This window comes from Macrotis lagotis, chromosome 4 (genome assembly GCF_037893015.1).
Source record: "Macrotis lagotis isolate mMagLag1 chromosome 4, bilby.v1.9.chrom.fasta, whole genome shotgun sequence".
Taxonomy (NCBI): domain Eukaryota; kingdom Metazoa; phylum Chordata; class Mammalia; order Peramelemorphia; family Peramelidae; genus Macrotis; species Macrotis lagotis.
The window spans coordinates 39696991-39715900 of NC_133661.1; the positions used below are offsets into that span (position 1 = coordinate 39696991).

The 18910-nt window shown below is 34.4% G+C and overlaps 1 protein-coding gene across 8 annotated transcripts in view; it reads right to left on the reverse strand.

The window, feature by feature from the left end:
- The window catches only part of CCSER2 (coiled-coil serine rich protein 2), a 110460-nt gene that overhangs the window by 80332 nt on the left and 11218 nt on the right, over positions 1-18910 (reverse strand). For 4 of the 8 annotated variants that reach the window (XM_074232563.1, XM_074232565.1, XM_074232564.1 and 1 more), the window contains 2 exons: positions 17280-18756; positions 11783-11982 (listed from right to left, as the gene is read on the reverse strand). In XM_074232563.1, coding sequence (XP_074088664.1) covers positions 11783-11982; positions 17280-18717 — 1638 coding nt within the window. In that variant the 5' untranslated portion in view covers positions 18718-18756. Of the gene's footprint in view, positions 1-4474; positions 4602-4627; positions 4971-11782; positions 11983-17279; positions 18757-18910 lie in introns of those variants that run through there. The other 4 variants (XM_074232568.1, XM_074232567.1, XM_074232571.1 and 1 more) reach the window with 2 other exon arrangements.

Below are 18910 nucleotides of genomic sequence, written 5' to 3' on the forward strand. Positions count from 1 at the left end.
AAGGAAACCCATAGTGCTTACAGGTTAATTAAGAGGAATAAATGAGATAATGTTTGTAAAGTGCTTTGCAACATTAAAATAATATAAAATAACGATTGTAATCCTCAACATTACAGTTCAAGTTTCTTAGTATAGCATTCAAAAGGCCAGAATTCAAGTCAATGCATATTAAATACTTACAAAGAATTAAATACTGAGAAATAAAAATTTCTAATGAGGATTCCACATACACAATGTAAGTGAACATACAAGATTAAGTTGAGGCAGGAGAGAGCACTAGCAGTTGAAGGAGTCAGGGTGGGCTCCTAAAGGAAGAGCTGTCTCAATTGATCCTTGAAGGAAGATAAGAATTTTAAAAAGGTAAGATTAGGAGAGCATTCTAGAAATGGAATTCAAGAAGAGGGAGTTATATTTAAAAAGTCAGATAAGATAGGTTGGAGCCAGAATTTAGAAAGCTTTCATTTCATTGGAAGGAGTCTGTTTTTTTATCCTTAAGGCAATAGAAAGTCACTCAAAGAGACCAATTAGAAAATTATGATAACAGTCCAAGAGGAAAAAGAGGTTGAAATTAAAGTAGTGACCATATGACTCACTAGACACTTAATTTGTAAATGAACTATTATCAATAATATTAATTATGTAAGCAAACAATATGCTCATTCAAACCATCTGTGTCATCATTCATATGCTGGGTGATAGGTATACAAAGACAAAAATGAAATAATCCCTGTCCTTTTTTTTTTTAGGTTTTTCCAAGGCAATGGGATTAAGTGGCTTGCCCAAGGCCACACAGCTAGGTAATTATTAAGTGTCTGTGGTCTGATTTGAACTCAGGTACTCCTGACTCCAAGGCTGGTGCTCAGTGCTCTCCACTGCGCCACCTAGCTGCCCCAATAATCCCTGTCCTTAAGAAGTTTATATTCTGTCTGAGATTTCACATAACTACATATAAGTATATGCAAAATATATTTTAAAAAAGTTAAGGTCATTTTTTAAGGGAGGTAAGTAATGTTTTAGTTGATAGAGGACCAACTTCAGAATGACTTCTCAAAGGCCTGAGCATATTCTATATCTGACAAATACTATGTAAACATGGTCATACTCTCAATGTTTTTAAGGAATTCTCTAAAACTAACTCTCTAAAGTTAAAAGGAGCTGTTACTCCGCAGAAGGAGTAATATGATTATAGATGTTAAAGAACAACAATAACACAAGATTAATAATCAATTTAAAAAACAAAATATTTCAACATCAAAGAGCGGGTGTGGTTTTTGAAATACTGACTTCCCTAAGAGAGGAGATATAGAACATGGGCATAAGTGTCTAAATGTACAGAAAGTGAGAGAGAGGGTGTGCGTGTGTGTGTGTGTGTGTGTGTGTGTGTGTGTGTGTGTGTTTACAGATATACTGATATTCTTCAGATCAAATTTATCAACTAATTTAAAATGCTTACAATTTTAAATCTGGAAGATACTGCAGAGATCATTTAATCCAAGATCTCTATTACAGAATAGCCCTAGGATGGCTATACAATTTACCCAAGGTCACAAAGCTAAATAGGGCTTTTTGACTGCCAAAGCAATAATTTTTTCCACCATACCAAACTAAATCCCTAGGATTTTTCAGAGATCTTAAAAAAAAATCTTCCTTTATAAAATTCCACTGAAGAGGGGAGATGCCAATATCTTATTTTAATTCAAAACATGAAGAAAATGCTACTGCTAGTGGTTTATCATTTTCTTTTATGCTGAAAATATTTTATATCTTCATGAGAATTTTTTTATTATTTACTTTTAACCTGAATGTATCTCTTATCTTTGTGTTTTACAAAAAAAAAAAAGGAGTATATAAGCACTAAACAGTTCAGAGCTTCTAGAGCTGAAAGGAATTTTAGAGACTATCGTGGATATGGAGATGGAAAGGACCTCAGAACTACTGCTCAGAAAACTGGGATGGCTTGGCTGTTCTACACCATACTACCTGTTGCTCAAGGTCCTACATTAGCAGCTAGCAATAAACATTGTTGGCATGCAAATAAATTAATAAAAAAAGAGTATCCAACTGTGTTGCCCTAATTTCTTCCTCATAATATGTTTATATCTAGGCAAAGGAAAAGGTTAAATGACAATAATATATTTGGGGTCTTTCTAGACCACATTACTCATCTATTTTTTCCATGAATTTAAAATAATATTTCAACATTCTGAAAGAATTTAATTCAACAGATCATGACTGAGGCACACTGTGATTCAAATTTTCTTCAAATTTTCAATAAGCTGTTTTTAGAGGAATTAACTCAATAAGAGTATTGCATGTTTATTAGTAGGTATACAGTTCCAACATGATAGATATCATTATTTTTCATTTTAAGAAAATAATGGAACCAAAATAATGTGAGGCATGTATCATGGTGTAGTGGAAAAATCTAGCTCTAAAATCAGAGAATCTGGTTTCAAATCCTGGCTCTAATGTTCACTATCTGGATGATCTTGGGCAAGTTGCCTAACTTCTCTAAACCTCAGTTTCCTCATTTTTTTTAAATAGGGTATACATGTATGATTAGATGATCTCTAAGGTCTCTAATTCCTTCTAATGTCCTATTAACAAACTGTCTTCTATTCTATAAAGAAATATAACATGAAATAACATAACCCAAAATGATAACTATAATGGATAACACTAGTGCTACTTAGAAAAAGAAATAATCTGCATTTCTCCTATCTATGATGCTTGTCCATTCTCAAAGAAGACCATGACATCAGGGAGGTGATACCATGACATGCACATGAATTGAACTGAACAAGGGGACCCCTGTGCTAATTCACCAAGCCTCATTTTCTTCTCCAGAATCACTGAGTTCAATGGCCAGATATGTATGAATAAGGATGTCTGGAGATAAGCCTGAATTCCAGGCAACTGGCGTTAAGTGATTTGCCCAAGGTCACACAGCTAGATGAGCAGTGGGTGGAGTGATGTAAGGAGAAGCTGAGTTCAAATGTTTTCCTAGCTGTAATAAAAGGGTAGAGCTGCAAATAAAATAAAATCTTATGAAATTACTTTTAAGTTATTCTGATTGAGTATAGTATGATGGATTGGGGGAGAGGGGGAGAATTATGTTAGATTTTTTCCACATTCTTCTCACAAGTTTTACATTGTAAGAAAATTTTCTTTCAAATTGAAGAGTTAAAACTGGCCTATCAATTACAAAAACTGTATTCTTTATTTCTAGAAATTTAGAATCATGATATTTGATATATGCTAAATTTAAATTCTAATTTTTACTTATATTAAACTTTTGTCTTCTGTGTCAACAAAAAACAAACTGAGTTAAACAGTCACTATCTAACTTTGGAAATTAGGATCAATATACAATGATCTGCCTAGAAACCAAGCACAGACATTTACGATTCATGAAGTTTAAAAGGACCAGACAAAAGATGTTTACAAACAGAATAACCACACCAAGAAAAACATTGCCTCCTTGTGATTACTGTATAATTAAACTAGATATTTTAAAAACTGCATCAATGAAATTTTAATAGTTAAAGAAAACAATACTGGGATTCCTTTCCCCCACTTTCTCTCCCTTTCCCTTTCCCTCTCCTCTTTGTCCCTCAAATACAGACACTCACAACATCCACACCCAAACACACCCCTGTTTATTTACCAGTCTAGGGTAATTTCCCAATCAATTAGTTTACCTTACACACAGTAACAAATTTGAGAAGTCATGAGAGGATAATAAAGATCTATTCCTCACAAAAAAGGTACTATACAAATTCTTTTAGTACTTCTGTACAGCATATCTAGAAGCTTAATTTAGTAAATGAATCATAGAAAAGATTAATTCTGGCAGAGTGGAAAGAACTAAAATTAAGGCTTAGAGACAAGGGATGTAGACTGATGACCTACTTCTCATACTTAATAACCTGTGTAACTTTGAGTAGTTTTTCCCCTTCAGGCCTCAGTATTCTCATCTGTAAAATGAGAAAGTAGGACTACTAAATTCTTTATGATCTATTCTTCTTTGATTTAAGACACAGTGTGTCTTCAGGTAAAGTTTATGCAGCGTTTACAAAAAGTACAAGGTTAATTTCTGCACTACTTCATTGAACAGTGCCTAAGCACACATAATAAACTAACTTTAACTATAATAGAGAATGTAATAATAGTATGACTATGAAAATTCTGATTTCCAAACAGTAACAATGGATACCTTTGTCAACTCATGGGTAAAATTCTCCTTTTTGAAGTTTCCTGTATAGTTTTTATTAATCAATAGAGTACACAAAACAAAAATAAATATTATGGTGTGAAAAGATTCTCAGTTACTATATTTAATAAATTTAAACTTTTAAAATCCATAAACTTTACACAACCATGTCAATATATTTTAACTAATGAACACACACCCTCATCTTAACTATTCTGCTTTACTTTATCTGAATTAGGAATAACAGGGCTAATATAGTACCTCTGGGTCTCCACTTTCCTCCTCTGCAAAATGAAAAGATTAGCTAAAGCCATCTCTAGGGTCCCTTCCAGTTCTGTATTAATACACACATTTCTTTCAGTGAAGTTATATCACATTGGTTAAGTACATTTTTATTCCAAGACTTTCATTTACCTATATTTAGCCCTTCTCAATGCTCTGTAAGCTGTGCCTCCAATATATTTGTAGTGTCTTTATATTTTCAGTTACCTATAGTCTGCTATTATGACACGTGATGCCTTAGAAATTTATTTTGTAGATGAGCTATGTCACAATTCATCCAACAATCATACATTTATTAAGTGCCCAAGTAGAAAGAAAATGTGTATAGAAATAAAGGGGAACAGCATTCTAAGCACTCCAAGTTTAAATGTTCCTTTCTATCATAGTTTGAATATTAGAAAATTTCTCAAATCAAACCTGCCATTTAGCTAGACAATGGTATGCATTAGCTTTGACTCAGAAACAACTTCTAATATTATACCACTAGTTATAGATCAATAACCAAATGGAATTTCATTTTTTCTGTTATAAAATCTATGCCTGATATAAAAGATATTGAGCAAAATGTGAATTTTGTTTGGATAACAATATGTATATTTATCTAAAGCTAACAGATTTATACAAAATTCTAACTCTTTGAGGTAAATAGTACAAATATTATCTTATAGGATAACAATTTCAGAGTTTGGAACTTCAGGACAAAGATTCTTAATCTTTCTTGAATCCTGAATCCCTTTATCAGCCTTCTGAAACCTATGGATCTGGTCCAGAATGCTTTTCAAATACAGAAAATAAAATTTAAAGGATCACAAAGGAATCTAATAATGAAAGTTATCAAAAGATTATCATCTAATTATCAGATCCCAGGTTAAGTCCTTTAAGACACAGCTAACAAGTAAGTGGTCATCTTGTTTTTGATACCCACATCTAAGTTACATGGAGGCCTATTCCATATGGGATAGTTCTACTATACCATCATCTATAATTTTATTCAATTTAGCCCAGATCTAAGCACCAATTTTTACACTGGAACCCTTCTCTAAAACTGATATGAAACTATGAATAACTACTTGACAATGAGCAAGTTGATGCTATGAGCTTTAATATTATATTATCCATATCTCTCCATCACTTCTATAAGAAGTTACTCTGTCAGGTAAAGGGATTTGGACCAACCAATAACACCAGGTTTGAATGTAAGAGCCTAAATGGGTTTTGTTAGGCTAAATCTGAAATAAGCATATTCCATATATTCTTTCATCTATATCTAGATTTTATTTTGCTTACTAGTTTAGATTAAATCAGAATTCAAACTTTGGGTTTTTTTCCATGGGAATGTTATCCATGCACAACTCATAATTAAGGCTTGTCTTATTTAAAGAATAAATTATGTTGAAAACTTAAGCAGGATTCCCTGAAGCGAAGACTAATATAATAGCTATTTTTAATGTTTAAAGCAAGTTAATTGACATTAGATGATTTGCAAGTAATTAAGGCAGAGTAGTAGAGCCTTAAGAAATTAAAAAGAAAACTAACTTTACCTTACAGTCTTCTAAAGAAAAATAGTCTGGCCAACATAAAACGTGGGTTCTTGTCCTATCTTTCCCATTTATTTGCTTGTGACTCTGATCATGTCTTTAAACAATGCTGGACCTGTTTCTTCACTTATGAAGAAATTTGACTAGATGATATTTGAGGCCTGTTGCAGCCATAAAATCCTTTTTTTTTTTTTTGTTTTTCATCCACAATCAATTTTTTTTTTGGAGGAAGTTGAAGTAGGGAGATAAAGGCTCTGGCCTTATTATTAAATCAGCATGGGTATTCCCTATTTGCAAACCCCCTCCACTGATCACTATCAGTGACAACTGACAACTGCTAAGGGAGGACTAATTTTTCTAAAATGCCACTGTAGCACCCTTAGTAGAGTATGCTAAGAGTGAAAAATATCTTCTCTGGTTCCCAAAAGATAGTTAACAAACAAACAAAAGAAGATTTACTTGGTCATAGCAGAAGGCTATTCCACATGCATAAGCATCAAAGACATCTCGATTTGATTCAGCTAAGAGAAGCATATTTTGATCTACCAGTGAAGCAACAGTATCTCTCTGATAAGTTTGCCTAAGAGAGGTCTGAAGTTTCACTGATAAGTTTTCTGAGAAAATGACTGTCTCCAATCAATGCCTCCACTTCCCTTCCTCACTCTTCTTTTCTCTCTATAGTCTGGCTTTATCATTCAGTTAAAATTACTCTCTTCAAATCAGACCAATTGCCAGAAGCTAAACTCTTTTTCTTTCCTCATCTCACAAACTCAAACACCCTGTTCCACTGTCTTCCTTTACTCTTCTCTTGGATGAATAGATGGCCTTTCTTCTTACCAAGGAAAATCCCTGCACTCTTGACCCCTCCCTCCTCGTCTTCTGCAGACTGCCCTCTCTTTCTTCCCATTCTCTGATCTCCATCTACTGACTCCTCCTGTTGCTTATCATTGGCTATCACTCTATCTTTCTCAACTAAACCCCTAGAGAAATCTACCTATACTAGTACCTCTACTTCTCTTCATTCACTTTCAAATTCTCTGCAATCTGGTTGCCAAGGTCTTCTATCAACTGAAAATGTATTTTCTAAAGTTACCAAGGATTACCTTAATGACAAAATTAATGTCTTTTTCTCAATCCTCATTTAAAAAAAAAATCTCTGGAGCCTTTGATATTGTTGATTATCTGCTCCGATTCTTTATACTCCAGGTTTTTGTGTCAATATAATGGTTTACTTCCTACCAGTCTGACCACTTCTTAGTGCTTTAAAACTTCACCCAATCATTCCCACCATGAATAAACCCAAGGTTCTGACCAGGCCCTCTTCTCCTTTTTCCCTTATCAGATCTCATCATCTCATATGGGTGATCTCACCAATTCCCATGAGATGATCCCCCACCAAAAAAATATATATATATTCCCCCAGTCTCCTTCCAAGCTCCAGTCCCACATTACCAACTGCCTTTTAAACATCTTAAACTAAATTTTCCTTAAGGGTCTCAAACTCAGAATGTTCAAACAAAACTTATCATCTTTACCTCCTAACCTTCTCTTCTTTTCAATTTTCTTATTATTGCTAAAGGCACCACCATCCTCTCTCTTTCACCCTTGGAGTTATGAGCCCCTACATGTGATATTTATACTTGTGATACTAACATATCACTATGAGCAGATCAATCTGCTTTTAAGATTTAAGCATTATTTTCCTCAAACCCCAAAGGTCACATTCCATCACAATTTATAACCTAGTGAGGACATGTCACATGGAGTTTCCCCACAAGGTGGCAATCTCTGAAGACACCAGTCCAGTAGCTCTTTCCGTTCTCTGACAGTTGCATTGAACAGTGATCTGATCTAGGCTTTGGTAAAATTCATGCAGAAGCACAGGACTGATTTGCATGTGTTTGCACTTTAAGAAAAAGAGTTCCTGACACACTGTGCTTATTGGAAAATGCTGAAGAAAAAGGATAGTCACCAAATTTCTTGGACAACCTACTACTAGGGTAGCAAGGCCAGTGGAAATATAGACTAAAATCAAAGTACAAAAGAGGCCCTGACTGTGTCGGTCTGAAGGGAGAGGTTTGATTCAGGGGCCCCAAAGACATGTTTACCTATGGGTTGGAGAACAAGTAATCTGTCTTCTCTAGACCTGAGTTTCCTCATTTATCAAAGAAGAGGGTAATTTCAGTTAATACCTGGGAAGAAGACTCTGAAGATTCAGAGGAAAATAAGTAGAATCAAAAGAATAATTTATACAGTGAAAACAATACTCAAAACAAACAACTTTGAAAGCCTTGAGAAGTCTGAACAACACAGTTCTGGAGGATTAATTATTAAGTGTGCTACCTACCTCCTGACAAAAATGTGATAAATTTAGAGAAAAAAAAACACATTTTGGGCACGTGTTCAATAGGGAAATTTGTTTTGCTTAACTATGCATATTTATTAGAGGCTTTTGTTTTCCTTTTTTTTTTTTGGAGGGTAGGGTGAAAAGGAGAGAAAATGGACTTTTGTTAAGTGAAAAAACAAATAAGAGGGATAAGACTAGTCTATTATTTCATCCAACCACTCACTATGATCTGTAATTATCTTGTCTTTCCATCCCACCAGTTCAGGCCCCTACTATCTGATTCCTGTATAACTACATCTCTAAAATAATCTTCTCATCTCCATTCTCTCTTTCACTAATTTATGCTGTAAAAAATCAAGTGAGATATTCTGTAAACATATGTATAAGGGAGCGGCTAGGTGGCGTGGTGGATAAAGCACCGGCCTTGGAGTCAGGAGTACCTGGGTTCAAATCCGGTCTCAGACACTTAATAATTACCTAGCTGTGTGGCCTTGGGCAAGCCACTTAACCCAATTTGCCTTGCAAAAAAAAAAAAAAAAACCCTAAAAAAAAACCTAAACATATGTATAGGATAATACATATTACTTTGCATATCATAAGGAATATATAGATGTTAACTACTATTACTCTGAAATTATAATGAATTTTTCTAAAATACTATTTTCATTGTTATATACTTTTTACTGGAGATCTATTGTTTGACAAAAAAGTCATTCAACTTATGCCTGAAGGCCTATCTCTCAAGAAAACAATTACTGTTCTGAATAACCCTAAGAAAGAGAATTTCTTTTTGAATAGAAATTTGTATATCTACTACTTTTACATTCATTGTTCAAGCTCTTAGAATTTCAAACCCTTATTACAGAGAACACAGCTAGACTGGTCAATGTTATTTGAATGCAAAAAAGATTATTTTATGGAGAACTCACACATGGCCTGAGGGTCAGAGAAAGCAAAGTAAGGGCATTCTCAAAGTTGCCTTAAGAACTTGAGAACTGATTGTGTGGCATGGGAGACACTGGCACAAGAGCACTGTCATGCTCTATGAGAAGCAGAATTGTAGCAACTGAAAAGAACCTGGAGACGAACACATAAGAGAATCCACTCCACATGTTCACATTGCCTATTAGTGCCAAGTCTCTGATAAGAGTATTCTGAACTCATGTTTGTCTGATCAGTTATAGTTGGACACACTGTAAATTGACTTTAACATAGTGATGTCATTTTGGTCCTTTTTGAAAATGAAGGGCAATAACCATCACCAACCTCTACACTAGTTTTGTGAACTACTTCTAGAATTCATCATCAATTTCTTTTTCACTTTCTCCTAATGTTATTCACCCAAACATTCTCCATCACATTTGTGCCATTCAGTTCACAGATTTCCCTACAGGGTAAATCTTAATATATAATGTTAATTTACCAGCCCTTTTTATTATTTCCTGTAAATCTTTATTCTCTCTTGGGAAGGTAGCTTTCATATCAGATTGATATGATCCATTGTTTTACTTAGGAGAAACTGGTCACCAAACATCTTTCTTTTTCCCTTCTTAACATTACAAGAAGCTTTCTGTTGGCAATACTTGGGATTGTTAATCATTGTTCTTTCGAGCATGGCAAACTATAATTTCTACAAAGGGTCTAAGTCCAATCCCTATTAGAAAAACCTCAAATTGATTAAGTGGCTCAAATGGTTTAATATCCCTGAGTCACATTCTTCTACCCTTCAAAATCCTGACACAGGTTAGGTTCCTTTCTGCCTCCTAAACTTTTTTTCTTTATTTCTCTCAAAATGTGATGAACACTCTCTCAAATATGACTTTCTTCTCCTGGTGAGCATAGAGGCATTCAATGGTCCCTTTTATCTTCTCTCAGAAGCTAAAAACCATCAATACATATGAGGAAAAACTTTCTAATCAAAAGAAGTCTACAAAAGTGTTACAGCCTGCTTTGGGAAGTACTAAATTTCTTATCCACCATGACAATGAACAGAATTTAAAAACCTAGCCAAGACTTAAATTTCACAATTTGTTGTTTTTTTTAAAAAAAAAAGTTGTCAAAATGTATACTAGTATAAAGGCAAGAGATGAATTTTGGCTTTAGGTTTAATACTTTATTCATATGTAATTCTCAAGCTTACTGAACCTTTTAAATATATTAATATTTAAAATAATAAGCAGTGTCTCCAGCAGCAGTTAGAATGGGCTTTCCCACTGTCAGTTTATGTCATTAAGACCCCAAAATGCATTTTTTTACAGAGTGAGAAGTAAGAACTAGACTAAGTCACATTACTCTGAATTTTTTTTACTCCAGGATTTCCTTACCAATTGGCCCAGTAAGGAATTTCATTTGGTTTGCCTTTCAAGTTAGTTGATACAGTGAACTAAATCCTATATAATGGAAGGCAAATCCTTATTTAGGAAATTAAAGGAATTCTTCTGGGAAGTCTGAATACCTCAGCCTCCCTTTTATCATCTGTAAAATGGGAATCATCATGCCTGATTTGAAGGATTATCATGAGGAACATAACTAAATGTAGAGTACAAGTCAGGTAGTATGAAAGATTAATGGGCTTTGAGGTCTCCTCCAGTTCTAGATCCAGTGCTATGAGAATGTTTTTATAAACCTCAGAATACTATAGAAATGTCAAATATTATTATGCGGTCACTGAACCAATTACATCAATGGGCATCCTTCCTCTTAAGACTTTTTTTTTGGTCCTCTTAGACTTCTAAGGAGAAAGGTTTTAGGATACTGACTATGAAAAGTACACTATAGTGCTTTAGATTGGAGAGAGGTTCAGAAGGGTGATATAATTCCAGACCAAATCCAAAAGATAGCTGATACAAGTCTACCCCAAGCCCTTTGTCCTACTTAAGCAATCAGGGAGTAATCCAATTGGGTAAGAAGTTACTGAAAATTCTCTAGACTTTAAATTTCCTCAAAAAAGAACTGCTTCTCCAACATAGATTGCAGTCTAATACAATGATGTCAAAGTCAATCATGAAGATGAGCCAATCATGAAGTAAGAGCATGAAATATTAAAAGACCTCCTCTCCTAAAGGATTTATATATGGACCTGGACAAGGATCACAGAGGATGAGAAGCTATTAAAATAATGAAGGAATAAACCCATAAAAATAAGCTACCAAGATAGTGCAAAGAATATATCAAAAGCACTCATGTATTATTGCATGCTGCATGAAAACATGCACATTTTTGCCTTGTTCTTCACTGTTCCTATAACTCCATCTCAGAGTTTAATTCCAGACATTTTGAAAGTCCTCTAATATGTAAGTTCCATTACAAAACTAATTCACACACACAAAAATAAAGATTTCTTATCTTTCTAGAGTTAGAAAAATGAAAAACACCAAAAAAATTGTAGAAATCCATACATACTATGCTGTTCATTTCTGAAGATTCATAACTTCCACAAGGATGAACATTTCCAATGGGCTCCAAACCTTCTTCATCCCACATGTATGTTCCATCAGAGCTATCGGATGGGGAGAGCTCAAATGAAGAACCAGCTCTGTAATCCATATCTGGAGAAATCAGATTACTTCCTGTAGTGCGCTTGGTGCATTCATTCTTGTCTTCTAAAAAAAGAAAAAAAGACATTAATTCACAACACAATGTAATTATTAAAGATTTTCTTGGGTTTAAATAGGCTCTAATAATTTGATAGATTTTTAGCACAAATTTACCAAACACAATTAAAGACTATAGCACTTTTCAAATTCTGACCACTAAAAATAACAATGACTCATCATTTTTTTAAAAATACCTTATTATTTTCTGTTCTAACAGAAAAAAAATCACAACTTAGTTCTATTTATTTACTTAATAATGTATATAAAAATATGAACATTAACTTTAAAATGATGGTTCAAGGTTGGGAAATCAAATCATCCAAATATTAGAAACACTTTGCTTGAATATCTAAATATCCATGAACTTGCACTATGACCACTACTGTTCTTGAAGGGTCCTCAAATTTCCATGAAGTTTTACACCATTTCCAGTCAACTTTAGAGCCCTTAGGATCAGGAACAGTTACCAATCTATCAACAAAGCACAAAAATAGTAACTTTTAAGGCAAGAATTCTTTTGTCAAGCCTGAGTTTCAATACTCCATTGGCATATTCTGGAGACTTAAAAATAGAATTAAGACTCAATTAGTCACTTAATACTGATAATATGAAATTCTTAATCCCTTATGGTGATACATTCATTTGCTAGCACAAGGGTTCATAATGGTACTCTTGAGAGCATGGTTTCTACTGCCAAATGTCTAAAAGTAAGAAAAGGGCAGAAAAAAATTAAATATGCAAGGGACAAAAACATTATTAGTAAAATCTAGTCTACCCTGTAAAGAGTCAGTGCTAGTCTACACTATCTAAAAAAAAACTTTTCACTGGTTACTTTGAATAAACATTACAAATAAAACTTCCCATTTAAAATGCCAATCAAATAAAAAAATATAGTCCATTTCTAAACAACCACCTGGCATTTCATATTTATCAATCTTGTACAAAAAAGAATTTGAATAGTTTTGATTAAATATGGCAAAAGACTAAAAGGTCTCAATGTACCTTAGGGCTCTTCTATTCTGGGTCCATTACTCTTTCTAATCTCTCTCTAGTTCAGAGCTTCTTAACCCAGATATAGATTTCAAGCAATCAGTGAACTTGGAAGGGAAAAATTATATCTTTATTTTCACTAAACTCTAAATGAAATATATCATTTCCTCCTATTATTTTTTGAGGAGTCCAGAAGCTTCACTTTGATAAAGACTTCATAGGGTACATGAAACAAAAAAAAGTTCAAGAACTGCTAGTTTAGATGAGCTCATCAATTCCCAATGGTTCAACCAGGGTCTCTATGCATTCAGCTCCCAGATTCATATAATCAGTCTCTGTCTCCTTCCTCTCTTCCAGTACTGCAAAACTAATTACTTGTCAAGCACCACTAACTACACATCTCACAAGTATCTCAAACTCAACATTTTTCCTTAATCCCACTCCAAATTTTCCTTTGACTTTTCCCTCTGATGTTTTGTCCTTCATTCTCAAAATGGATCATGATATCAAAGAAGTGATGCCATGAAGCAAGTGAAATGGATGAGTAAGGGAGTACTGTGCTAAGTCCAAAGCCTCACTTTATCCTCCAGGGCCAGTGAGGCATTCAGAGTTAAGTGACTTGCCCAAGGTCACAAAGCTAGTCAATGTCAAGAATCTGAAGCTATATCTGAATTCAGATCCTCTTGACTCCAGGGCTGGTGCTTTATCTGCTGCACCACCAAGTTGCCCATATCCATGTATTATTTATATATGTGTGTGTGCAAGTGAGTGTGTGTGTGCCTCTATATACTCCATTGCCTTCTTCCATCTTTTCAGAGTTTAACAGACACTTAGAAGCCCCTGTATTGCAAGTGTCCAGGCACAAGGTTGAGATTGCCACTGAGGCAGGAATGGAAAGCCTGGTTTAGAGAGCACTTGAGTCTTTACTGGTCACTCCTACCCCAAGAATCAATAGCAACTAAGAAGATAAATCCTACAAAAAAAAAGCATTTATATAAATACAAAAACACAGAAGATTTTTAACAAAGTTTGTTGAATTACACATCCCTGACTTTTGCTTCTGTGTGATGCATATAGGTATCATCCTACTCGATTGTTCTTTCTCTCCAGTCTTGCCTATTAATCTCTATCCTCTACCCCAGGTCTTCTCCACATGTATGATGCAAAAAACCAACAGATTTGGTTATCAGAGGTCCTGGATTCAAATCCCTGTCTTATATAATGCTAAGTCTTAACCTTACTTTTCTGGGAATCATTTTTCCCAGTTACCAAAGGAGGGGGTTGCCTAAAGAGTCTCTGAATGTCTTCCAGCTGCAAATCATATGATTCTCAGATATACAACACTTAAAGAGAGGTTCCAGAGGCATGATTATGCAGAGGACAAAATAATTTAGTTTATTAACTATGTACTGCCAAAAGAAAATTTTCAAAATTATATCAGTGGAACATTTGCTATCAAATACTGATGTATATATTAGACTAAGGGACAAGAGATTTGGGTCTCTAGATTCAAATCTACACTAGTTAACTGTATGATATTAACCAAGTCACTTGACCTCTAGGGTTGTAAAGTTTCCACATATGGACCAAGGGTTCTTTCAGCCTTAAAATACTATAATTTTTCATTTTATCTTATAGTTGTACACTGTAAAGAATAAAATCTCCCCTTTTGAAATCCTAGTATTTCTCAAAATATTTCTCTTTATTTATACAATTAAATCTCTCCTTTAAAAGAAGAAAATAGATTTTTCTAGTTTAGAATGAAGTTTTGAATTGATCCAGTCATTCTGGAGAAAAATTTGGAGCCCAAAGGACTATAAAAATGGTATATTTCCTTTGATTCAGCCAACATATAACTAATAGGTCTGCATCCTAAAGAGGCCAAAGGGAAAAAAAAAGGTCTATATGTTCAAAAATGTTTATAGCAGCTTTTTGTGGTAGCAAAAACCTGAAAATTATGGGGGTGCCCAAAAATTAAACAATGACTGAACAAGATGTGGTATATGATTGCAATTAGATGCTGTTGTGCTCTAAGAATTCATGAAAGAGTTATTTTCAGAATAACCTGGGCAGACCTACATGGCCTGATACAGAATGAACTGAGCAGATCAAAGAGAACACAGTATATTACAACAATGATCAGCTGTGAAAGACTTAGCTACTCTAAACAATAGAACAATCCAAGACAATTCCAAAAGACTCATGATAAAAAAAAAATACTATCTACCATCACTGAGAAAATTGAAGCACAATTTTATTTTTCTTGCTTTTTTATTTTTGGCAAAATGGCTAATATGGAAATACATTTTGTGTGATTTCACACAGATTGTCTTCTCAATGGGTGGGAGAGGGACTAAGAAGACAAAGAATTTGAAGCTTAAAAAATAAATGCTAAAAATATGCAGTTTCATGTACAATCATCATTTTTATTGCATTTTTTTTTAAATACTTGTTTCAGGGTAGCTAGGTGGCATAGCGGATAAAGCACTGGCCTTGGAGTCAGGAGTACCTGGGTTCAAATCCAGTCTCAGACACTTAATAATTACCTAGCTGTGTGGCCTTGGGCAAGCCACTTAACCCTATTTGCCTTGCAAAAAAAAAAAACCTAAAAAAACTAAAGAAATGCTTGTTTCATTCCATAAATTAAATAAAATTTTAAAATAAAATTAAAAAATGCTAAAAATAAATGAATAATTTTAACAAGATACATATCTGGCAAATTGTTCAGTTGTATCCAATACTTCATGACCCTATTTGGAATTTTCCTGGCAAGATAATGAAATGGTTTGCCATTTCCTTTTCCAGCTCATTTTACATTTGAGAAAACTGAACAAGGTTCCATGATGTGCCCACAGTTACAGAGCTAAGCATCTGCAGGTGGATTTGAACTCAGAAAGATGAGTCTTCCTGACTCTAAGTCTGGTGTTCTATCCATTGCACCACCTAGTTGCCTAATGTAGAGGGAAATAACTCAAATAGGATATTGGTGACAATTTACCTGAAATAACAATAATGAAGAACTGAAAAAAGTAGTTATAGATTTTTATAGTCTAAGAAGATTAAACTACCTTGGAGAGCAACCAGAAAGCATATGCCACTTAGCAATGTATGGAATCTGAACATGGCTACAGTGGGAACAACTGTACATTTTTAAATAATGGGTTAAAGTAGCTTATAATATAAATCAATCAATAAATATTTAATAAGCACCTACTATGTGCCTATCACTGTGCTATACATTGCTATAAAGAAAATATTAAGAAGATGGAAGCTTAGGGCAGCTCAGTTGTGAAGTAGATTAGGAGGAGTCAGGAGGACCTGAGTTCAAATTCGACCTCAGAAACTTATAATGACCTATGTGACCCTGGGCAAGTCACTTAAACTCCCTATTCCCTTGCAAAAACAAAAACAATGCAAACTCAAACATTTTTAATTAGAGGCAGAAGGGGAAAATGAACAGTGTGATAAATTTGTGGTCAGAAAGATATGATTTTAAATCTCACCTGTACCCTATGAATTAGGTCCTTAAACCTAACTTCAATTTTCCTATCTGTAAAATGAGAATAAGAATCCTTGGGATACCTCCCAGGTTGTTATGGAGTTCCAATGCTATGATAGATTCAAAGTGTTTCACTAAGTATAAAGTACTTTATAAAAGTCAGTAACCACTTGGCTCTACCTTCTAACAAGCTTGAAACTACATTCTTCATTGAGATTTGTTTATTTTGTATGTAAAGAAAAATAGTTTTAGTTATTATTTTCCTCCCTGTCCTAGAAACTAATTCATATAACTAAAACAGGAAGTTAAGCAAAAAGTATGATCCCATGGCCAGAGATTCTAATAAGAAAGACATAAAACTGGGAAGACTGCCTGCCTGGCTAGGGAGATAGCTTGGAAAACACAAGAAGCACTTTTAAGGTTTGTGAAGTCCTTAAAGATATTAACTCTTTTGAACTTCATACCTCTGGGATTTATATGGTGGTGGTGGTATTATTATTATTATTATTATTATTGTTAGCATTAGCATTTTACAGATCAGAAAACTGAAGCAAACAAAGGGCTTGGGCACAGTAAGAGTTTGACACAAAATTGGAACCCAGGTCTTCCTGACTCCAGGTTTGGTATCCTAGTCACTGTGACATTTCACTGCCAAAAGGAGCTGACAACTTTGACTATTCAGCCTTGCTATAAAATTCATTCAAGTTAGCCTTAGTAAAGAATATTTTCTTGGAATTTCAATGTTTATAAAACATGTAACAGTTAGAACATCTAACATAATACTTTCTAGAGGGGACAAAATGAAGACACTTACCTGGCACACTGATATTTATCCATTCATCAGTTTTACTGAAGGGTTTTTCATTTTCTTTCAGAGAATCAAATGGACCCACTAGTGGAACACTTCCAAGATTTTCCTCTTTGAGTGAAATTTCCTCTGGTGTTACCCTAGTTCTATTTGAGTCTTCTATATCTACAAAATCATCACTAAAGTCTTCACTCAAATCATTCTTATCAGAAGAAGATAAAGATGAAAGGGATATTTCATCCACATCATCACTCAGGTATCTGACTTTTGCATCATCCTCCAGCATGTTATCATTTATGCCTTGGCTACTTTCTGTTCTAGAACTGTAATTTTCTATCGAGTCTTCTTCTTTCTCAACTACTCCATCATTACTCAGAACTGAGGAGTCCTCCAATACACATTTGTCATTAGTTGAATTTTTGTTATCATCCACTATAATTTTCCCAGGAAACTGTGGTCTGTTTGGGCTCAGTAAAGAGGTTCGACCCAACCTATAGTCAAAAGATGTCACCCCTGAGCCATTTGATAAAGCCGACTTCTTTAAACCAGAGCCTGAAAAAGCAGCATAGGGCCTATTAAATCCAAATGCTAAATGTTCATTTCTATTGAGAACCTCTGATCTTACATTTTTTGACTGCATACTTGACCTTGGAGGCACTCTAATGGACAACTGTTGGTTTTGATAAGGCCTTGCAAGATCTGCAGCCTTGTTGAAGGAATGTGATCTAGTTATAGATGAAAGTGGAAGGAAAGACTTCTGAATGGAATGTGAAAAACTTTGTGACCGTACTATTTTTTCACAGGTAAAAGATTTAATATTGTCTGGGGACTGTGCTAAACTTTCTCCAGAACTGTTTCTGGTGGTGCAGGAGTTTGCTCTAGGCCTTTGCATACTTAGAGTTGATCTATTTCCATAAAATCCATTTAACTGTGATTTTGGAGCACTAAGAGTAGAATATGAAGTCCTTCCTAACAAGGATGGTTTGGTGAATTTACCTGAACTAGATAGTCCACACAACGTCTTTTGGTTTAACTCCTCTGAAGATGAAACAAACATATTGGATGGCTTTGCTATCTTTGATGTAAGTAAAGAAACACTCTTCAAATCCCTCTTTAATCCACTTTTACCAAATGTTTCTTGAGTATTAACATGTTTGTCAGGGTCATCTAGTTTGCCACAAGAATTATGGGTAGAGTGAGAGTCCCTAGTATTTTGCTCACTGAGTTGGTATTTATTTGACTTTCTCCAGTTAAAGGAATAGGAAGACATATTAATAGAGCCATTGTGCTTGAAGAAATTTTTGCCACTGTTACTTGTAGAATTCCCTGATAAATTAACAGCTGTCCCATTCGGCACTGACTGCAGGGTGCTGCCTACAGATTTTGTTCCATACTTCGGCAACTTGGAACCCAAAGATGTCTTGACCTGTAGTTTTTCTTCCATGAGTTAAAGGGCACATTTGTTCTTGAAAGTTGACAGAATCTAAAACAAAGAGGAGGAAAAAAAAGTGTCATCATATATACATAAAATCAATTATAATGATGAATATACTAAATGAGATGTTTCAGCTCAACTTTTCTAAAATACTGAGGATTCCACTATAAAGTGAGTCCAGAAATTAGTCATGATTGTTACT